General features: G+C 47.6%; 1 protein-coding gene and 2 non-coding genes across 3 annotated transcripts; all 3 read right to left on the reverse strand.

Moving 5' to 3' along the window:
* Positions 1-375: 375 nt before the first annotated feature.
* On the reverse strand, positions 376-22,897 carry LOC135815833 (2-hydroxyacyl-CoA lyase 1-like). Its single transcript, XM_065329176.1, has 17 exons — positions 22,540-22,897; positions 20,608-20,648; positions 19,992-20,072; positions 19,594-19,666; positions 19,279-19,356; positions 18,713-18,807; positions 18,176-18,288; positions 17,622-17,757; positions 17,120-17,225; positions 16,390-16,479; positions 13,377-13,478; positions 12,694-12,747; positions 7,763-7,863; positions 6,919-7,077; positions 6,107-6,220; positions 5,494-5,686; positions 376-1,228 (listed from the first exon to the last, which is right to left on the reverse strand). The coding sequence occupies exons 1-17, from the start codon at positions 22,684-22,686 to the stop codon at positions 1,196-1,198; spliced, it is 1,716 nt and encodes a 571-aa protein (XP_065185248.1). The 5' UTR covers positions 22,687-22,897; the 3' UTR covers positions 376-1,195.
* On the reverse strand, positions 5,354-5,426 carry Trnar-ccg (transfer RNA arginine (anticodon CCG)). The gene has a single exon. It is a non-coding gene; the product is annotated as a tRNA-Arg (tRNA).
* On the reverse strand, positions 19,185-19,257 carry Trnar-ccg (transfer RNA arginine (anticodon CCG)). Its single transcript has one exon. It is a non-coding gene; the product is annotated as a tRNA-Arg (tRNA).

Genomic DNA, 22,897 nt, shown 5'->3' on the forward strand with positions numbered 1-22,897 from the left:
CTGTTTATTACTGTACTTTAGTTCAAAGGCACGGAGAGGTCTACACCTTTTTGGTAAATGTACCCTCATCATTGCAGCGTGGGACTCCCTGGTCTGGCGGCCCAATGCCAACGGTTGAAGAGACTTCTGGAGTAGCTGGGGTGGCCTTGTTGTACAACAAGGCTGTCCCAGATCTTCATAACAAGTACCAAGAGTAAAGAAGCTCAATATCGGGAGCTTATTTACTCTTGCAGTACTTGATATGGGCACCTTAGTCCTAGGCTCGGATGATGTGCCCGCCCCCCCCCCCCCCCCCCCCCAATTGAAGTACGAATACACTGTAGTCTGTACTGCCTCTACATCACTAGATTCATTACATGTGTCACGGCGTGGTGGTGGCATGTTGCGACCTTTCCGGTCTGGGTATACATTGCGCAAACGAGGACACAACCGTACAGTTGACACAAGAAGTAAAGGAAAGTATTCGGATGTGTTGTGAGCCCGGGACTCTCTCTCTCTCTCTCTCTGGTGCTCAATCATTCACAAATCTAACTGGTAGCGGGAGACAAACAAAAAATTAAATAGCGAGGCGTGCAAATTACCAGTTCAATAATGAAAAAGAGATAGACCTAGAGAGCTAGACTGAACACATTTGTAGTACATGTATAGCACTGTACTGCACAGCCTCATAAAAAAAGAGTTGGGCAACTAGCGGTTAGTTAGATATAGAGTCCTAGCATTTTGAAGCGTGTTGCAGAACACAAATTCTTTTTTTTAAATGTCTAGAAATTAAATCATTTCAAAGAGAGGGCATAATGTTGGAATCCTGTCGGTTCACAGCCGGCATGACTGGTATGGGCGAACACTCCCACCGAAAAACAAACAAAAAAACTTAGAAAAGGGAGTATGCTTGGGACAGCCGTTTCATCAAAATAGAATATCCGCCAACTGATCCAGTCGCATAACCAGGAGCCGGGCGTAGTGTCTGTGCGCGAATAGATCACCAAGAGGATGAGGATGAATAGTGCAACAAACGCACCAGCCTGGAAAACAAGATTTCTAACATTGCCGTTTTCATCTGAAGTTCCAGTACATCACTTGGTCCAAATTCGAACAATCCTTCTCAGCCAGGCTACGACGAGAGGGAAGGCCGCGCAGTGACACACCAGCGCACTGGCATTGGTGCCCTTGGATGGCTTGACACACAATAGCACGATCAGAGCTTGGAGAGGGTCAACCAATTGTGTTCCTTTGCAGCGGTAGTACGGGTAGAGAAAACAGCACACAGACACAGCCAGGTGAATACCGTCAGAACAAATACACACGTACTGTAGCTTGATATGGACGGATCAGCAATACAGTAATCAAACGCTTTAGATCAACTAATGCTCATAAAGGGTACAACCAAGAGTCCATAACCCCAAGAGTGTGCAACTGGGGTCTGGCTGCTGTAGGCCCATTGCGCGGCGGAATTCCAACATAACGTCATGCCGCTGAGGCAAAGCTGTACAAAACTCTGCATTCCGCGGTGCTTGGAACCAGGGAGCAGTACAAGCGCAACGAACGTGTACGTCATTTTTGACGTAATAGAGAGGTTCCGCATAACATAATTACGTTAGTAAAAAACGTAGTCGATCTACGGAAAGTCTTACGGAAACTGCATGCGCATCTGGGTTCCGCCATACGGAGTTTTCAAATCACGTAGCTGCCCTTGGCAACTCCGAACGCGGCAGTGTACGACCAGATCGACCTGGGGAGAGAGTCATAAATTTGTACCCCAATCCACTTACGGACCAGCTACGTTATCAGAGCCCTATCTACGTACTCTCCGTAGACAACTTTCCGTAAGTGGAGTGCAAACTCGCGAATTCACGGGCTTTTCCCGCCCACTAACGTAAAGTTGCTCAACTTTACGTAGTGCGGAACCTCTCAAATGTTGGAATTCCGCCGCGCAGATCCCCATGTACAGAGTTGCACACTCTTTGGGTTATGGACTCTTGGTACAACCTTTGCAAGCTTTGAAAACGCCGCAATTTGTAAACATAGATAACGCTGACCAAGGATCTTGTTTTTACAGCAGAGCAGGCGATCACAGTGTTCAGTTGTCAAGTTGTAAACCATAGTCTGGCCAAGCAAGCATCAGGTAGCAGCTGCCGGCCCATACCACAATGCCCTACGTCCCAAAGCCTTCGATCTAATCCGTCATGACACCCTCCTGGATGATCTTTTCTGATGTGACATGGGAGGCACAGCCTTGTCCTGGTGTGCAATCTATCTGTCCGCATGCAGTGTCCGTAAGACTGTCCGTAGATCGACTACGGTTTTTACTAACGTAATTACGTGATACGGAACCTCTCTAAGGCTGCAGCCGCACTAGGTAAAAAAATATACGCACGTACTATAAATGCCGTTTGTGGGTATAAGTCGTCAAGGACACATACAATAAATCTAAAATGATCCATATATAATACATATACACACACTTGAGAGGGACGAAAAGCGTTTCTTCTGTAACTCTGAGTTTCACGGTATAATACATATATATATATATGTACTCAATCTGCATATATTATAACAAGGGACCGAGTGTATATCGAGAAATATTGACCAGTATAAAAACCGAGGCGAAGCCGAGGTTTTTATAACTGGTCGATATTTCTCGATATACACGAGGTCCCTTGTTATAATATATTTATACCTCTCCGTGGGCAAGCTCAAGAGCAAAAAGGAGTGAATATAGCTTTCTTTCCCTAAAAAGGAGTGAATATAGCTTTAGAGAGAAAGCTATATACACTCCTTTTTAGAGAAAGAAAGCTCCTCAGTGATTTTTTTCTGATGGTTTTCCTCAGTGGTGTATATACCTCCTTAGTGGTGTATATTGAACAATGTATATGGAAATTTATAAACTTCATGGGAGATCTGGTATATGAGTGTGGGTGTATATGGAGTGAGGTATAAATATATATTATACCCAATGCTGTAGACAGCAAGCTGTTTCGGCCATAAAGGCCTCATCAGTACAGCTACGAGCTAAATAGGCCGAGCTACCAGCCATGATGCAAAGGAGGCACCACAGACATTAAGGTAGCCCGTCGCTCATTATATATATTGTTGGTACGACCAAGTCACCCCGCAGATCTCCACTAGTAACTTTCTCAGTTAGACCAAGACATGAATAACTAAAGTAGTAGAAGGAGTACATAACCTTGGGTAGTAGTAAACCTAGGTGCTGTTGTGCACATGTCTGTACTGTTCCCCGGCCCTCAGTTACCTCAGCCTGCTCATGACTACTGTGTGTTGTGTCCTGTTGATGTCCCTATTCATAACTGCTGCATTGCCCTTCATATTACACCCGCTGGTTTGAAGTGTTGTGCACAGTTGCATGACCTGTTGCTTCTTGTTGTATACATTGCATGCATCATAGGAGTCAATGTGTCATATCATGTTTCTCATGCTATTCAATTATTAATCCTTGCTCACGCTAGACTAGACGTCTGCGTAGGGACAGCTTGTTGGTGTGCTGCTTGCATTCATTGCTAGTTCCATGCATAGTTCTTTGCCCTACTGTGGCGGGAAGGTCGTCCCGTGCAGCCGCAATGATCAGCTGCGCTACGGAAGTTCAGTTCCGGCAAACACGCGTGCGGATTTGCATTTTGCTGCTTGATTTTGATGTATTTGGGGTTAGTGCAAGGAAAGAGCTTGCTGGTGCAGTTGTTGTGTTCTTTGTCTTTGGCTGTTTCTGTTACTACCAGGTAGTAGCTAGCCTTTTGAAGTATTGCAATCAGTTTGCAATGGATACAGTCTTCTCCTAGTGATAATATTCTATAAACCTCAGACTCTGTGTTGTGAGTGAGAATACCGGCGCAAACATATATGTAACGGCCTCTTTTACGGGCAAGATAAAGTCATGTAGACGTGAAAAAATAGAGATACCATGAAAGGTAAAATAGAATTTTATTCAAGTACAGTACATTGGAAAACTCCAAAAATTCCACGTAAAACGGACGAAATTCAGTTCTCAATGGCCGATGCCTACTCCAGCACCATCCTGCGTCGACAGGCCTGTCAGGCGCCTTCTGGACCCGCGTAGCCGGAGGTCGACTGCATGGAACACTGCAAATTGGTTGCGAATTCGCACCCAAGCCATGATGGTTGAAAATGGCGTGTCCCACTTGAGGGCGAGGCGACCAGGAAGTTGCTTCTGATAGCTGGCGTATTCGCGATGTAGCACCCCATCCGTGGAACAAACCAGTGGTGTGAACGACCCACGGAGGTCCTCGGAGGCCTGACGGTACTTCTTTTTCTTCGCGTTAGCAGCGCGGTTGGAAGTAGCTTCCCAGGATGAATGGGAGTAACTGGGTGCGTTGGCATCCATATACATTTCAGCAAGTCGCGGACCTCTGTATAAGCAGCTTTTTTTCCAAATGTACAGTATCTTTTGAATTTCATGCACCTCAATACTCACCTGATACAACGTTCTCTGGCGGTTGGGTCGGAAAAATGCTGGAAAAATGCAATACAACTTGCAGTGTGGCTGCTGGCTGTACACACATTTTCACTTTTTTACATTTGTATCTTTTTTTACCTCGTGCGGTTGGAGCAATATTAGACATCCTTAGCTAAAAAAACGCTAACGTAAACGCAAACCTTTCCGTACTTCGGATCGTTCAAGCTGACTTTTCCCTTAGCACAATGTACGTTATAGTTCAGACGAAGTAGTCGTGACAACCATGGCGATATGAATTTTCGTGGAAACAGGTGCAGGAAATTTAAAATTTTGAACCAGGGATTAGTTTGCTGTCGTTCCGAAAGAATACCTTGGCGAGGTCTTTCACTCTGGAATAGCAAAAGCACGGCGAAAATGAGTTTTCGCTGTTCCCAGATCCTTGGAAACCCTTTCCTAAACGCAGCACCGAAGACTGTAAAGGTTCTCCAGCTCCAGCACGTCTGGGAGAGGCCGATGAATTTCTTCCTCAGGAGTGCCGTGGAACTGGTCCTTTGTGTCCCAGATGGGATAGAGGGTGAAAGGCACGAAGCAGAGGACGCAGACATTGTCAGCTGAAAGGCAAAACTCGCCAAAAAAGCTAAATGTCACAAGGGGAAGCAATCTCGACTCTCATCTCGATCTGCACGTGCTTTTTATCTCCCGCCAGTTACAAAACAATGCGAGTTTTTGCATTTTTTGCAGAATTACCATAACGAACGTCGGCCCGTTATTTTGAGCTCTGTAACGTTTTTCCGTTACCCGATAACGTCTTTTGTCACGGCCGGGAGTGAGTACCGTAAAAGTTAGCGGTATCGTACTTTTGCTAAGGATGTCTATTGGCTCCCTTGGGTAACAATGAAATATAAAAGAAAGGCAAAGAAAAAGAAACGACCTCGATGGGACTCGAACCCACAATCTCCAGCTCCGGAGGCTGGCGCCTTATCCATTAGGCCACGAGGCCAGGTGCACAGACCTATCGCCCTAAGGCAGTTCTCTCATACTCACTGACTAGCCTATGGAGCACGTACCTGAGCAATGCGGCTAGCAAGCGGGTCGATTGCAGCGTGTATGAGACATGGGCCATCGGCCAGTGGTCGCTTCACGGCACGCTGCAGCGCTGTCCTCAGCTCCGCGGTCGTCTGAACGTAGTAGCCGGGTGCTCCAAATGCCTCGGCAATTTTCTCGTAGCGTGCTGACGGTAAGAGAGAGGTTGGTGGCGCACTGGAAAAGACAACAAGAAAATACAATGCACTGTTCTTGTGGCACGGAACTGAAATATTTGCATTTGTATGCTGCATGGTGTTTGTGAGCAGAGCATTTCGGCAACAAGGGGCCGAATGGAGTAATGTAATGGAGCAGTTGTCAGTTGACAAACCCCTTTTCTTTGGAATAATGTAGCAGTTAAAACAAGAGGAAGAGGATGAAGATTTCGTTATAACTCAGAGTTTCAAGCACGCGGGGGATCACCAGACAACAGTTACAACGAAATCTTCAGCCTCTTCCTCTTGTTGTAAGTAGCTCTGCCCTTGGGCATCGAGCACTCTATTGGACAGCCTGGAACCTTTCTGCTTTTAAAATGTAGCAGTTAGTGATACCCGCATGCGTAGGACTTCACACCACCCACATGCACATTATACTGACCTGCGTGCAGGATGAACGCCACCATCTGTCACCATATCCTTCCACAGGGACTGCGTTGTGCCCAAACTGATGCCATTGTTGTTAACAACCAGGAAGATTATGGGCAACGAGTAGCTGAAAATCAGAACACGGCAGCACACACACACACACACAACGGCCACATAGCAACAAACAACACTATCAGCAGGTACCAAAAGACCAGAAGTTGTGTTGGCTTCGTGTATCAGATGGCAGGCTGTTTCAGCAAGAGAGCCCTAAGATCTTGTTTATCCTGGCCTACATGCTTGATTTAGGCAAAGTCCTACTTCAACGCCAGTACATGTACCGTATATTCTCTATTATAAGCACAGGTCTCCATTACTAGCACAGTCTCTAATACTAGCACACTGTGAGCACCTTTCGAAACATTATAAGCACAGTCTCTATTATTAGCACGGTCTTGGTGGAAATCAATGCTGCACGCATGATATCTAGCATGTATTTCTTCTTGCTCTGTATGGATGTATTGGTTGAAAAAATATAAGCACGGTCTCCAATATAAGCGCGGTCTCCAATATAAGCACGGGGTAGAGGGGTGTTGAAAAAATAGAAGCACGGCGCTTATAATAGAGAATATACGGTATATAGAACGCAAGTCTGGCAATCCACAACTGACCAGTTGTGTGATCAATAGCTTCAAATTGCCCACCCCGAAGAGAAATCCACTGAGGCAGGTGTAAATCATTGAAACAGGTGTGCAAGGCACAAACCGCACAAACGAGTGTCTCAACACGGCACAGGGATACCTGCCAGGACCGTTCCTGACCACTCACCGACACGCCACCTCCAGCTCCATGGCCGAGAAGCCGAAAGCACTGTCTCCCTGCACGCACAGGACGTGGCGGCCAGTCTTAGCGTCCGTCTCGTGCAGGGCACTGGCGATTGCAAACCCAACACCCACTCCCATCGTCCCAAAAGTGCCTGCATCAAGTCTGCAAGAATGTGCACGCAACACAAGGACAACAAAGCAGCAACATCTAAAATTTAGCTTTTAAGTTTTAACCACTATTGGGAGTTACTACACTTACCACCAAGTGAGAGAGCGATCTCAAGCAAATTCTGCAACATTACAAACAACAGTCCTCACTTCTCCATTTTCTTACTTTGAAGCAGAAACAGGACTATCTCCAGCATCTCCCTCCCCTCAAAAAGAACTTGCAAGACAAACAAGATGTATATCAATCGAACAGTACTCAAATACTTTCGGGTGGATGGACAATTGCGACAGTGCAAAAGAACATCATGGATTTCTGAGAGTACAATATCACTATGCTGGTAAGATCGTGAGGGATGAAAGAAAAGGAAGTATGATGGCCAGGCAACACAAGGCAGGTGGAATGTTCAGCAACAACGAAGAATGGAACAAGTGGCAAGAAATGGGTGTGTGTATTTGTGTGTGTGTGTGTGTGTGTGTGTGTATGTATGTGTGTGTGTGTGTGTGTGTATGTGTGTGTGTGTGTGTGTGTGTGTGTGTGTGTGTGTGTGTGTGTGTGTATGTGTGTATGTGTGTGTGTGTGTGTGTGTGTATGCGTGTGTATGTATGTATGTATGTATGTATGTATGTATGTATGTATGTATGTGTGTATGTATGTGTGTGTGGAGGAGGCCTGAACTGACCGTTGCCTTGGACGGCAGCATGGCAAAGTTGATCGACTGATATCCATAGTGTTAGCACCCTCACTCACCATAGCACAGTCTCTGGGAATGACAGCACGCACCTGCGCACATGCACACACAATATAGGACAGAGGGGTACGCAGGACACATGTGCACCAATGTAGCCCAACGGCACAAAACATAAATAGCGAGATCTCAGAACTCAGAGTTATCTGTCTAGAATTCAGCGGGGAATAGAAAAAGTCATCCAGAATGCCTTCAACCGCACCCAATCACCCATCCACCCAACTACACCCCTTCCTAGTCCGCAGCCCAAGTGCTCAAATGTGGCCCTAAAAAAATCCTGTTTGCTTCAATGCACAATGGGGCACCAAGGTTCGATGTGGGGCCTGAAAGATGACCCCTTGGGGTACCCACAACAGTCGAGAGCTGCTTCTGGATCTGGGGCGCTCTCTCGATAGCGGCGAATTTCTTCAGGGCAAATCCATGCACAAGTTTTGCAGAGCGTAAGTTTGAGCACGCGTCGTACCTAATCAAAAGTTCAAAGATATCAAATTCGAAACTCGCACACGTGGAGCGCCACATGGTGCACTTCAGATGTAAATATTTAGGGCTCTCGGGTGCGCTCAGTGGTCCCACGTATTTACAATTTTACATTGTGAATTTGTGATACCTAAGAAGTGTCCACAACTGCAGTGATGGGCTCCTGCTTAGTGCTGGCTGGCCTGGTGCTATCTCCTTTGTGCCGGAAGCTGAAACAAATATAACTCTGAAGCGTCTTCACACAATATAAGTGTCTTTTACAAGTGCCAAATATTCTGACAGCCTGCATGGCATCAGAGGAGTCTTCGACTGACAGGAGGAACACTCATCAATCGCTACGAGCCAATGTTGTTGAGCCAGGATGCAAGAACTGCCCGTTTTGTGGCACGCTGAAAAAAATCGGCAAAGCTGTATAACCAAGCAGGTGACATTGCAACTCGTGACAGTGGAAGCAGAAAACAAATTGCGGAAGTTGCTGCCACATGACAACATCAAAGGATTTTGACAGCAATCAGTTCAGGGAATCTGATCGCCAGAGAGGTACCCTACCATAGGTCTTGCTATGATTCATATACCCATGCCGCGAAACTTTCGCTAGGATTGGAGCAAGCAGGCAAAAGACGCACACTAGTGCGCTGCTGACTTCGCTGCCTCATCGACTGAGTCATCTGAGGACGATTTCTTCTCTGCTGTAGGCAGTCAACTATTCGATGATGTGCTGTTGTGTCCGCTGCGGGAGTATCCCTTGCTTGTGGAGCAAGACAATGTCCGACTAGTGTGCCATGCTGCAAGGACTTTGAGAAGTTTGTGTGGTGAACATGTGTCCCATCGGCACATGCACGCACTTGCAGTGGTCCCCTTGGCAATGGTGAATGTGACGAGCATGGAAACTGCCGTGGACTCACTACCTGCCTTGTTGCACAAGTTTCTCTTGTGGCTGCTTGCAGATGACTACGATGATGTTGTCAGCAAACAGCGCATAAAGACACACGATGGAGGCATCACCAGGCAAGTGCCGTCCCTTGGTCAGGATATTATGCACCGCGTGACACCAATGGTCCGCCACCGAAACATGTAGCTGATGTTGTCAGCAAACAGCGCATAAAGACACACGATGGTTGTGTTGTACGTAGTTTAGCTGCACGCTGTTCACACACTGATTGCATGCTGTCTGCACGCTTTTTGCCTGGTTACTGCTAAGATTACGTGTCCGTGCCTGGGTTCGTGCCTGGGTCCGTTTGGGTTATAACTCGTGGCCCTGCGCCGTTTTCCTGGTCTTCCGTTTTCTGTAGTCGTCGCAGCTCCTCGTGTTGGGTCCGTTTTATTCTCTCTCTCGTGGTTTTCTGCTTTTGTTACTCTTATCGTTTCCGTTGTCCTCCTGAGCCCTGCACCTTTCCTTTGTCCCCTTATTCGTCGTTTGAGGCCAAGTAAACCGTATCAACCCAAACAATTCGTTGCTCTGTCTGACTGGTCGCGGGGGCTCAGACAACATTTGGCGCCCAATTACAGCTCGAACCCTCGACAGTTCTCTTCTCTACCGTCTACGATGCAACGTGTTTATTACGAACCGATGCCAGCCACTCTCCAGCTCCTGTTCGATTTACGCGAATATGCTGATCCATCTCGGATTTACTTCGTAGCTACTGGCCGCGAATGTGGCAAATCGTCTGCTGTAACGTCACCTCCCGCACCCGCAACACCTATACCGTCGGCAAACCAAGACTCTCTCGCGGTGGAGTTCCGGCGTGTACGTCGCCGCTCCCGCCGGGCTCGGCACCGCCGGCGAGTACCAGGGCGGAAATCAGTGGAAACCGTCGCTTCCTGTCCGGCTTCTCCCAGCCCGGGAGTCATGGTGGAGGATTCGGATGCGACTGACGTAGTTTATTTGGTGGATATTCATGTTGCTAATGATCTCGAGTGATTGCGCATTGTATTATTATTTAGGCCTCGGGGCGGTTGGGACGGTGAGGACATGGGTATTGGTGTTGTTCAGATAATGAGCCAAGGGCCATACACAGGTTGAACAACTCGCTTAATGACGACATCAGTGTGGACGGTTTTTTTGCAGGGTTTTAGTTTAAGGGGATACGCCACACTGGTGCCGTCGTTAAGTGTAAACCCACCTGGCCCATTAGTCACTTGCTCAACCGTTCTCTTTTTCACCCCTCCCCTTCTTAAAGATTTGTTGCTTTGTAAAGTCTCAGGAGAGACTTAGTTATCTTAGGGCGGTGTAATGTTGTACGTAGTTTAGCTGCACGCTGTTCACACGCTGATTGCATGCTGTCTGCACGCTTTTTGCCTGGTTACTGCTAAGATTACGTGTCCGTGCCTGGGTACGTGCCTGGCTCCGTGCCTGGGTTCGTGCCTGGGTCCGTTTGGGTTAGAACTCGTGGCCCTGCGCCGTTTTCCTGGTCTTCCGTTTTCTGTAGTCGTCGCAGCTCCTCGTGTTGGGTCCGTTTTATTCTCTCTCTCGTGGTTTTCTGCCCTTTTGTTACTCTTATCGTTTCCGTTGTCCTCCTGAGCCCTGCACCTTTCCTTTGTCCCCTTATTCGTCGTTTGAGGCCAAGTAAACCGTATCAACCCGAACAATTCGTTGCTCTGTCTGACTGGTCGCGGGGGCTCAGACAACAGTTGCATCACCAGGCAAGTGCTGTCCCTTGGTCAGGACATTATGCACCGTGTGACACCAATGGTCCGCCACCAAAACATGTAGCACTGGGACTTGCTCTTCACCACCTATGCAGGAGCGAGTAACTTGTCACAGTGCGGTAGCTACTTCAGTACATGTTCTGCTGAACAGTTAAACTAGTTTCATTCCCTTTGTTTGACCACACCTGGTCTTTGGGTCACAACATACACAGGCTTGTCTAGTAGTATACCGTACCGACTCTTTCCGTTAAAAGTTCAAAACCAAGCAAGTTGATGCCGGGTTGCTTTCCGTTGAGGTGCTGACATTAAACAGGCTCTGCAAAACGAAAATGCGTACAAACTTTCGCTCTACATCATGAAGTGAGGGACTTCGCACGAACTTTCGAAACTTTGGACGCGAAACTTGCAGGGAAAGTGAAATGAACTTTCGTAGGAAGTTTCGTGAGATCGGGTTATCAACCGTTATGGCGTACGCGCACTTGGCGCTTGCAAACTACGAAAATGTGCAGAGCACAAAGTTCATGCAAAAATCCGTACACATTTTCGCAAGGCCCGTCGCGAAACTTCGTTTGAATTTTCGTTTTGCAGAACCTCTCTACTTTGTGGTAGGAACGCCATTGGCCGGTAGATGTACACTTTGTTGCCGGTGTTTTACCGAGTGACGTTGGAACCAAGAGTATAATTAAACAGTCAACTTCGCTAATAACAACTGCGGATATAACGACAATTCGCGAATAACGACAGAATTTCCATGCCCACGGCAAAGTCCCATCTAACTGTAATACATATAATGAGACTTTGGGTATAAGGACACTTCGCGAATAAGGACACTTTCCTGATGCCCCGCCGAGTGTCGTTATACTCAAAGTTGACTGTAAGCTCCGAAGAGTGTGCAACTCCTGATACCCTTTCTATGGGGTTCGTCGACGGCGAAAACTCACATCACGTGGTGCAGTGTTCTCATTGTACGCTTCCAGCCCGTTCTAGCGAGCAGGGGAGCAACAGAATAGCACTCCCTAACAGAAACTCACTCCGCTCATGCAACTCCCCACCATATAACCATGGAAGATATTCGGGTTGCGCGCACGCTATCCTTCGTTGTACGTAGTAAAACACGTACCGGAAACATGTGATGTGAGTTTTCGCCGTCGTGGACCTCATATGCAGAGTTGCACACTCTTGGCAGCTCATTTACTCTTGTTGTCACTAATCATACACTCTGTTTTTTAAGAACCGCTGCATCGTTGTAAACCATTTCGTTGACTTGAAGTACATAAAAATGCACTCCTTCTAAGGTTGATACTTGAAGTACAATGTACAGTTGCGCTCACTGAAATCCGACCCAACGTGCAAACCTGGCGCCCTCAACTTCCACGGCCCTTGACGCTCTGGAAGTGGAACGAATGCGGCTGGGCGTACACATGTGCACAGACAATGATGTAATCGGAACTGGTCCAGGGCGCCAGCTTTGCACTTCGGGTCGGATTTCAGTGAGCGCAACTGTACTTGGTCATCGTTCTTTCAAGACAATTCCGGCGATTAAATCAACGAACCCCCAACAGAACTTATCAAGAGGCACATGCCTAGAAAACCCTGCTCTTGCTTTCTATTCGGTCACCCTTGGTGCCTTCGCGTGGCAAACGAAAAGATATAATTTTGCGTCCTGGGCTGCGGACTATATCCCCCCCACACACACACACCACCACTACACACGCGCGGGCATACACAGGGTCACTGACCTCAGCAAACACTTGGTAATAGCTCATCGGCGGTGCAGTGGGGCGCTCCATGGCCTACAAGGAAACAACAACAGAAGCAGAAAATAAGACAGAACAATGTAATACAAACCAAACAATGGTAGAAGAAAGGGGAAAAGACCATTGCTTCACTGCCACAAATATGTACAGTACTGTCACCATTTTGAGCTGGCCTAACGTTTGGATCACCCAGAACGGGCATAGCAGTAACTGTTATCGGAAACTAAAGCCTGAGTCACACTTGAGCTAATGCAGATAGTAGAATACAGAAGAGCTTATTGGGAAGGTTAGGGTGAGCTGGAAAAAATTGTGTACACACACGCACACACGCACACACTCACACACACACACACACACACACACACACACACACACACACACACACACACACACACACACACACACACACACACACACACACACACACACACGACATAATACTGTGTACAACACACACGACATGCACTGCAATAGCTACTGTATTGTTCAATGTTGATCGTGCAGAGCAGTAGACACAACCTGGGAAAGGCTGAATCAAGGCAGTACTAGTAAATGCGACCAGGACAGCATGTGTGAATGCACTATTCTACAGGAACAAAGCTTAACACCAGTGATATCTTACATAGAACTGAGTCCTGCACGGGCATTCTTGTGCCTGAACTAACCTGTCTTCCAGACTCCTTTTCATTTGCAATGGATTTCAACTCGTCCGCCCACAGGCGATGACCTGGCACCTGCCAGGATGTACCACCGGCCTCAGACACTAGCTGTTCAGTGTCAACACATGAACACAAGTCATGCACGTGTGACACACATGCATGCACAGACACAGACACACACAGACACACACACACACACACACACACACACACACACACACGCACGCACGCACGCACGCACATGCACAGACACACACAGACACAAACACACAGACACAGACACAGACACACACACACACACACACACACACACACACACACACAAAAGAGCAGCACAGGACATACGATCACAATCAGCAAACCTTGAACATGCAAATACATGTACAGACCCACATGCATGCACACAAAGGTGAACAACACATACCCACATGCATGCACACATTGTTTGGTTGACAGCATGTTACAAGGCAAAGGATGCACTGTGTTCGGGAACAGAGCCCCTCACTACAACCTCCACGGTTGGCAGAGTCCCGGTCTTGCAACCATTTTGAACCATATGGGGGTTAGCCCTGGCTCTGACCCTCATATTAGGGAGTTGTTTGAGCCTTCTAGTTTTTGTTGTTGTTACTGTCAGTTGGGTATTCCTCGCTCGTTCTTGGATGTCAGTCCTGCATAAATCCTCTTGATACTTAGTCCTTTTTTCGCCTAGTATAGTGAGGGTCCTTGTGATTCGCAGGCAAGCCCACAACCACTCGGCCAAAGCGCTGGTACTCGAGACCCGCGCCGGGAGCAGGGAGTAGAGGTCAGCGGGTAATGCCGGCATTATAGGGCATGATCCCTGCGTGACTGTAACGCTCCTATGTAACTGCAACAGGATACGTTCACAAGTCGTGGACCGGGAAGCAGTGGTCCCACCCTTTCCAGCAAGAATGCGCATAGCTGTGGTCCCACCCTTTCCAGCAAGAATGCGCATAGCTGTGGTCCCACCCTGTCCAGCAAGAATGCGCATAGCTGTGGTCCCACCCTTTCCAGCAAGAATGCCCATAGCTGTGGTCCCACCCTTTCCAGCAAGAATGCGCATAGCTGTGGTCCCACCCTTTCCAGCAAGAATACGCATAGCTGTGGTCCCACCCTTTCCAGCAAGAATGCGCATAGCTGTGGTCCCACCCTTTCCAGCAAGAATGCGCATAGCTGTGGTCCCACCCTTTCCAGCAAGAATACGCATAGCTGTGGTCCCACCCTTTCCAGCAAGAATGCGCATAGCTGTGGTCCCACCCTGTCCTGCAAGAATGCGCATAGCTGTGGTCCCACCCTTTCCAGCAAGAATGTGCATAGCTGTGGTCCCACCCTTTCCAGTAAGAATGCGCATAGCTGTGGTCCCACCCTTTCCAGCAAGAATACGCATAGCTGTGGTCCCACCCTTTCCAGCAAGAATGCGCATAGCTGTGGTCCCTCCCTTTCCAGCAAGAATGCGCATAGCTGTGGTCCCACCCTGTCCAGCAAGAATGCGCATAGCTGTGGTCCCACCCTTTCCAGCAAGAATGCGCATAGCTGTGGTCCCACCCTGTCCAGCAAGAATGCGCATAGCTGTGGTCCCACCCTTTCCAGTAAGAATGCGCATAGCTGTGGTCCCACCCTTTCCAGCAAGAATGCGCATAGCTGTGGTCCCACCCTTTCCAGCAAGAATGCGCATAGCTGTGGTCCCACCCAATCCAGCAAGAATTCGCATAGCTGTGGTCCCACCCTGTCCAGCAAGAATTCGCATAGCTTCTTGATTCTGAATCTCCCAGGAAATGATGTAATGCGGCTCGCAAGGAATCTAAATACAAAGGTACGCCTCAGCCTAAAGGGCAACGACAGCATGCACCTCAACGAACTTCTCTCAAGTGAACCACATAATAGCAAGAGTCCATAACCCCAAGAGTGTGCAACTGGGGTCTGGCTGCTGTAGGCCCACTGCGCGGCGGAATTCCAACATTACGTCATGCCGCTGAGGCACAGCTGTACAGAATTCCTCATTCCGAGGTGCTTGGAACCAGGGAGTAGTACAAGCGCAACGAATGTGTACGTTATTTTTGACGCAATGTTGGAATTCCGCCACGCGGATCCCCATGTACAGAGCTGTACACTCTTGGGTTTACGGACTCTTGGTAATAGCAAGGAACACGGACTTGTGCTTGGGGGTCCAGGCATCATGTGATGAACGACGTGCTTGTCTTGAAGTGCTGGTGTGAATCCACGATCAGTTTCGGCCCTATCGGGCGTCAAAATCGACTGACCAGGAGTATAAGCTGCCGGACTCAAGTCTGTTTTTGGTATCTGTGTTTCATGATCGACTGGGCCTGATCTACATTACAAGCTGCCCAACTGGACTGCAAGCCCATTTCAGCAAAGGTCGTAGATATCGGACAGTAGGTCATACATATTTTGCGTTCATGTCAGCCACATGTTGACTTGAAGCCAATAACAGTCTCTGCCTGATGGAGTCCAGCCACATGGCACAGTATGTGTGAAGTATGAAGAATGAACTGCAATCTATCAAGTCTTGTTCAGTCATTTTTGATCGCAGCACCCACCTGGGAGAAGCGCTCGTCATTCTTGCAAGGTACGTCGATCAAGAATGGAGGATTCAGCAGCAACTGGTCCACTTTCATATTGTTTCCAAGAGCATGAATGCTTGTAGTTCTCTCTGTATTTTGCAATGTTACAATGCCGGTTTCAATCTTTCCAAGCTAGTTCTAAATTCACGAATCAAAACTTTTTGTAGAATTACGTAGCACACTGCTACAATTGATCCCAATTGGTGACCCCGATGATGTACGCACACACACATACACAGACATGCACACACAGACACACACACACACAAACACACACATAGACACAGAGACACACACAGAGACACACACACAGACACACACATACACACACAGACAGACAGACACACACACACACAGACACACACACACACACACACACACACACACACACAACCAGAGTAACTCAGCAGGACACTAACCTGCTTGGTAACAGCTGCTATACTTCCATGAAGACGAACACACTGAGATGACCAGCAGTTGTTACCTAACTCCTCTGGGCAAATGTCAACCTGAAGAAAAAACAGTCGGTAAAATGAACAAAGACATCGAACCTTTCATAGAAAAGGAAACGAAAAAAGTTGATGTGCTTCAAGACCTAAGGCATAGTAAACTCAAACACACCGCAGTACATCGAGCATAACACCGAGAGGGGTTGCTGGATCCTTTGCGGCACACTTCCAACTCAGGCTGAGTTCCAAGATCTGTTTGAATCAACACTTCGGGACTACTGTCCCTACTTGAGGATGATATTACTAGTCACATTACATTGCAGCTGTACTGGTTGCTCCTCCTAAGTCAGTTAAACTCTTTCGTCAGATATGCAGAAGGGAAGTATTTTGATGCTGCACCATTCCACAGTCAATGGTGGCCGGTTTGCACTGGCAGTTTTGCGCTGAGATCCTTGCCAGCTGCAACTAAAGTTTATGTTGTCAGTAAAATACTCGTACTCGCTCGAATACTCGCTCGTTTTTTCAAAGAGTAGTCGAGTCCTCAATTTTGGCACTCGTTTCACCCCTAAACTAAACGCTACTTTACACAATCAAAGGCAAACTTGCTACAGACAAGCACAGAGTGCGTATTACCGCTACCGTAGGTGCGTTTATTCTCGCAAGACGTGCATTGTTTGGCCTTCTTGAACGTCCCACTCACCTGGATAACCTGAACGTCCTGTCTAAACCGCGGCGGCTGACCGAAGTGCAGAATCCAGTTGAGGCGGGCGCCTAACAGCAGGATAACATCGGCTTGGGACAATGCCCTTGGAGCGACGGAGGACAAATAGAGAAGAACACAGGGTAATATAGCTAAGTGGAACACAACATCAAGGATAAGTAAAATGGGAAGTAGTCTTCAAGTCTAAACTTTACTCGTGTACTTGTCCTGAGATGCAATACTCTGCGTGCTGAGTCGAAAGTTGCGAGTCCAAAGAGGATGTGGTATTCTGTTCGCCATACACTAGCACCAGGGTTCTAGCCAAAGGGGGGGGGGGGGGGTAGGGGGGCATAGCCCCCCCCCCCCCCCCCGCTCTGATTGAGTGCCCCCTACTCATTTGTCGATTTTTGTGTCTTTTCATGCCATTCAACGAAAATGCAGTCTCTACATTATAGCAGTGATCAGTGATCATACAGTACAGTGCAGCAGCATATGTACATACTTGGACCTAGCAGCGGCCACGCAGTGCGGATGGTCATCAGCAACTACACCCTTGCCCATCGGTGTTGCGAGAAATGGTATTCGCGTCACATCAATCAGCCCCTGAGTGGCGACCTCAGCACGTCCATACGCGGCGCCTGTCATCAAAAACGTATGCACACGCACGTACGCACACACACACGCACGTACGCACACACACGTACACACACACACGTACACACACACACACACATACACACACGATGCAAGCAAGATTGGGCAGAAATCAAAAACAAAAGCTCCATTCCAACTCAGAACCCAAAGGTGGAAATTTTGGGAATATGAAAAAATGAAAGACAAGCCTGGTCCCAGGTCCATCATTGCTCTGCACAGGACAGGAGTGCACATCATTCACTACAACCGGCTACAGTACTGAACCACAATGAGCTACAAGGTTACGGGGAATGCAGCAGAGCGGGAAAATATCACACACCCTCTGATATGATACAGTGCCCTGCAATGAAGGTTGCAAGCACAACACAAGATCAGGTGCAATGCTGCACAACGGCAACGCACCTTTGCCCACAATAATGAGCGGCTTCTTAGCCTGGCGCAGTGTCCTGATGGCCGTGGCCACATCGGCGCTGTCAGCTTGGCATACTGGCGGCGCAGGGCATCGGAGAGACCACCTACGCGGTTCGATGAACAACAAAAAGCGCAGCACACTGATGAGCTGAAATCAGCATACAGCCACACAGTGGCAGCATTTACTCTCATAGGACAGTGCAACAGAAATCACGGGCCCAGTTACTCTGGGAAGCACCGGACACTATAAATACAATCATGCGTGTGGCATTCAAATGCTGAAGCCATCAACCGGCACATGCACTGTACTGAGATTGTACTGAGTGAGTCCAAGGTTTAACACAAATGTAAGCTCACCTAAATCAGGTACAATACAGCTAACGTATAACGTGTGAAGCACACACACACACACAGTAAATATGGCTGGAAATGAAAACATCCAACAAAGAAAACGCGTGGGAACAGTGCGACTAACATCTAGCTGCATGTACATGAACATGCAGGTGCTGTCAGGTCAGCATTGCGTACCGTATGCCATCTTCTGGGCAGGTTCCCGATAGCATGTCGGCAGGGAAATCCAGGTAGGAGACACCGGGACGGCCAAACGTGCACGTGCGGACTGCCTGGTCATGGGAGAAAATAAACCAGAGCTTTAATTCATGTATAGAAGAGGTAGGTGCGACCTCGGTGATACTTAATCATGCATGCTGAATGTAACACTGTGATACGCAATGGTGGAGAATTTTCTGCCAATCAAAAAAAGGAAATATGTGGAATGCCGACTGCTCACCAAACAAGCGTCCACAGAATGATCGTTCACAGACCGACAATTTACCGAACGACCATTTACAGAACGACCATTCACAGAACCACGTTTTACCGCAACACATTCAAAAAAAAGGGCATGAACGACAAATTACACTTTCCCCCAATAATAATGTCTCGGTTGCGCCAATGACACACAATATTTTACACAGACAAAAAAACTGCAAAAAGAAATCGACCTCGATGGGACTCGAACCCACAATCTCCAGCTCCGGAGGCTGGCGCCTTATCCATTAGGCCACGAGGCCGTGACACAGTACTTCACTCACCTTTTCAACATACAAGGGGATTGCTTGTAGGCTGGATGGACGCGCGGCCAATTTGCAATAAGGTCGACTGGCATGGACCTGAAATCACAAAGATGAACAATTAATGAAAGTCAGCACACAGAAAAATTGAGATGTCAAAGAAGACGAAAACATGGCATAGAAAATAGCTCATTCGCATACACATCACCCTCTTTTTTCCGTGCTTTTTCGATTTTCGATGTTCTCAAAGTAAAACAATAGTCAATCGTATAACTCTTGCGCCGACATCAGCCTCTACTATGCACAGCAAATGCACGCATCCACACATAGACAGACCTGGGGAAACTCCTGGAACGCTCCCATTTCTTCCTGAGCAGACTCTCCCGCACCACCAACAACGATAAGTGGCCTGAAACAAAATAAGAGAAAACCGTCAGGTGAGAACATCCCACGGGCAAGAATACCGTTAAGTCCACCAACTCGAATCTAATCAAAAGCAATCACTACTCGAATGAAATAACAAAGAATGATTGCAAAACACGTGTGTACTCGACATGCTGGCCCTACGGCAACACACCCGTGTCACAACGAAATTGCAATTACTGAGGATGCACGGAACACACGCACACCTGCACAGCTGTGAGAGTAGTTCCAATGTCAACAAGCAAAAGCGTACATGGAGGGAGTGGACACAGTCACCTGAATTGTATGTACATGCAGAGTACGGTACTTACCAGCAGTTGACAGCTGCGTTGGCCATGCCAGCAAGAGCATGCACTAATCCTGGGCCGGATACAACCAGACATACTGCGGGTCTGCAAAACAGAAGATAAAAGGTAAACGCCACTTCTTTTAATAAATAACATGAAGGAGGCGAGGTCACACATGTTACCGTTGTCGCTTCTGACTACTCTTCCTTGCGCTGTTTCTATCACCTCCCTGCTGTATCAAACTCATTGTGCCTATCCAAAGTCGTTTCGCCTGTGTTCCAACTGATGAGAAGGCAGTGTTCCTCTCCTCCTTTCCTCCATGCACTCTTCAGCTGACTAGCTGCTACCCTCGGTAACCACTACACACAATAAACTTTTCAACAGTGAAGGGTTACGGCACTGATACTGGCATTTAGGAACACTGTATTTATGGAAAGGCCAACTTGTACTGTTCAGTGTTCCCCACTACAATATTGTTGAGAAGGTATTGAATGTACTCGTGGGATAATATTCAACATTCCACATGTTTTCATGAAAAAATCTAGCTTTCATTTCGTAACGAGTGGACTGTCGATGTGACAAAATCTGATCTGAGGGGCCAGCCTCCTCATCCCAAGCAACAATATGATCATGGATTTACCTGCCGGTCAAGTAACCCATTGCAGATGCAGCATAACTCGCCTGGACAGCAGTAGATACGACACATGAAAAGTGGAAAACACATGATTTCAGCAAGCATACAAGTACCGTAAAGTACCGTTGATCCGCCCCCCTCTCTAATTCCCGCCCCCTGTCGATTTTCTACCTGTGAAGCGACTTCGGCGTATACAACGAAAATACGATGTTGAACCGACGCATGCACTGCTGTACACAAAATTTGCCAATCCAGGATGAAAATGTGCACAACCCAGCACATCGAGTCTGAACTTCTACGTTGTTGTACATCGTACTGCACTTGACAGCCTTGATCTAATTCCCGCCCCCTGCCGAAAACCCAGCTGGGAAGCGACATGGCGTGGGGGCGGATCAACGGTACTTTACGGTAATGAAGACAGTGCGTTTCTCCAGTTTGCACATCGTTGTCAACTAACTTTTCACGATACACGAGCACCAGATCATTGTAGTAGACCAGCAGTGATTTACATTTTCTTTTTTAAAGAAGAGAAGAAGCTACACATGTACACACACACACACACGTGCACGCACACATCAACTGCACCAACAACCCAGATATCCTTGCTGTTCCACAACTCTGTATGCTCGTGTAGCGACCACCCCTGCCCGTACACTTAAGTAGTCATTAATCCCCGCCCGCCCAACCCTTCCTCACTCTTTCTCCTCTCTCACACTATTATCTCTTATTGGCCACTGGCTATTGTGAGAACAAAGATATGAAACTTCATTTTAAAGTTTTTTAACTCGTTCTGACCCGACAACAAAATTAATGTGAGGGACCCCCCCCCCCCCCCCCCTGAGTCAGTAGCATGCCCAGCATGTTCCCAGATTTGGCTTACCGGTATGTTGACAATCTGCGGCGCTGCAGAAAGTACCGGGAGAGCGCCCAGCCCTTATTTATACGCCACTGGAGCGAACTACGGTCATGGCCCTGCACCAGCCCACTGCCGTTTCAGTGTGGTGTTCCGTCACTTGGCAGGGATATGAGTATGAAGTAAGTACAGCGCATGGCGCATGCACCAAGTGTACAATGTACTGCATGACCATGTGTCGTGTTGACCTACAGCCAGGACTCCCTCCCTACCTCCTTGACATGTGTTCGGCGTGCACACAGATTGAATGTAGAGTTCGTTTCGAGTTTGTTTCCAGTTTCAGGTCAGCTCCAAAGCTGTTATATAGCATGTGGAGCTTGCGTACCCAGTACAATTGGTGAATTGCCGGACGCATCTACACAATTCAAGAGTGTTCCCTCACAGGCTGCGCCTCTGCCGGAGGACTCAAATACCGGTAAATCGACATGAAATGCTGGTGAAGAGTAGATTTTGCATGAGAACGGGACCCGGAATATTCAATTCAACGTGCAAAGAACACTATTAAAACATGCCCCAGGGAATAATTTAGCCGGTATCGCATCGCAGTTTGCTATGCAATTCTTCTGAGGTGCGAAGCAACTTCAGAAATGTGTCGCAGAAAACTGCGATGCATATTGATTTCACTGTACCCTATGATGCACAGTGCACATGCCGGGTGTGTCTCTTAGGGATAAAATAGATGCACGAAACTTCAAAAGTGCTGAGCTATGCATCCTGGCACCAGGCTAGGTTTGCAACTAAGGTGTTACAGTGTACTTGTGGTCTGAGCTTGCACTCTGATCAGCTCTCCAGAAGGACAGTTGTCAAGTGTTGAAGAAAATTGACGCAACATTTTGGAATTGCTATTCAAGTTTGATTTTGCGTAGCAAAATTGCTATGCAAAACATTGAAAGTAAATTATTCCCTGTGCCCCAGTGCTACCACAAATGTATTGTGATCCTTCATTATATACATGTACCGATGATCACAGTGATCGTGTAAAAGGTGCATAAACCAAGTGTTGTGGACTCTTGATGAAACCTCACCGCCTGTTCATTACGCATGCCAATGTACTTGAGGCCAGCATGTTGAGCAGCGACAGCAAAGTCTATAACTGGAAAGCCCACTACTCCAAACACATACTCAACACCTTGGTCAACAAGGGAGCGAGCTAAAATTGCACCTCCATCCATTTGTGAAATACTTTTCTAACGAAATTTAGTCTAAACAAAATTGTCTTCCAAGATTAGAAGCTATTTTTACTTTCATTGCACACCAGTTTGGCAGTAAGCCAGGGACTCTCTGTGAGGATGAAACGATGATGTTGGTCACCAAGACGAGGAAGGACTGCCTGACGCCAGTTGCGTTTCGTCAAGAGGAATACAAGTAATTGGAGAAATAATG

Source organism: Sycon ciliatum, chromosome 4, assembly GCF_964019385.1.
Source record: "Sycon ciliatum chromosome 4, ocSycCili1.1, whole genome shotgun sequence".
NCBI classification, from domain to species: domain Eukaryota; kingdom Metazoa; phylum Porifera; class Calcarea; order Leucosolenida; family Sycettidae; genus Sycon; species Sycon ciliatum.

Coding starts and splice junctions, on each gene's coding strand:
- LOC135815833 (XM_065329176.1), bottom strand. CDS start 22,686: ATGGATGGAGGTGCAATTTTAGCTCGCTCCCTTGTTGACCAAGGTGTT. Junction 18,808..19,278: donor TCCCCTTGTATGTTGAAAAG/GTGAGTGAAGTA, acceptor TCCCATGACCAG/GCAGTCCGCACGTGCACGTT. Junction 5,687..6,106: donor GGCGTTCATCCTGCACGCAG/GTCAGTATAATG, acceptor TGTCTTTTCCAG/TGCGCCACCAACCTCTCTCT.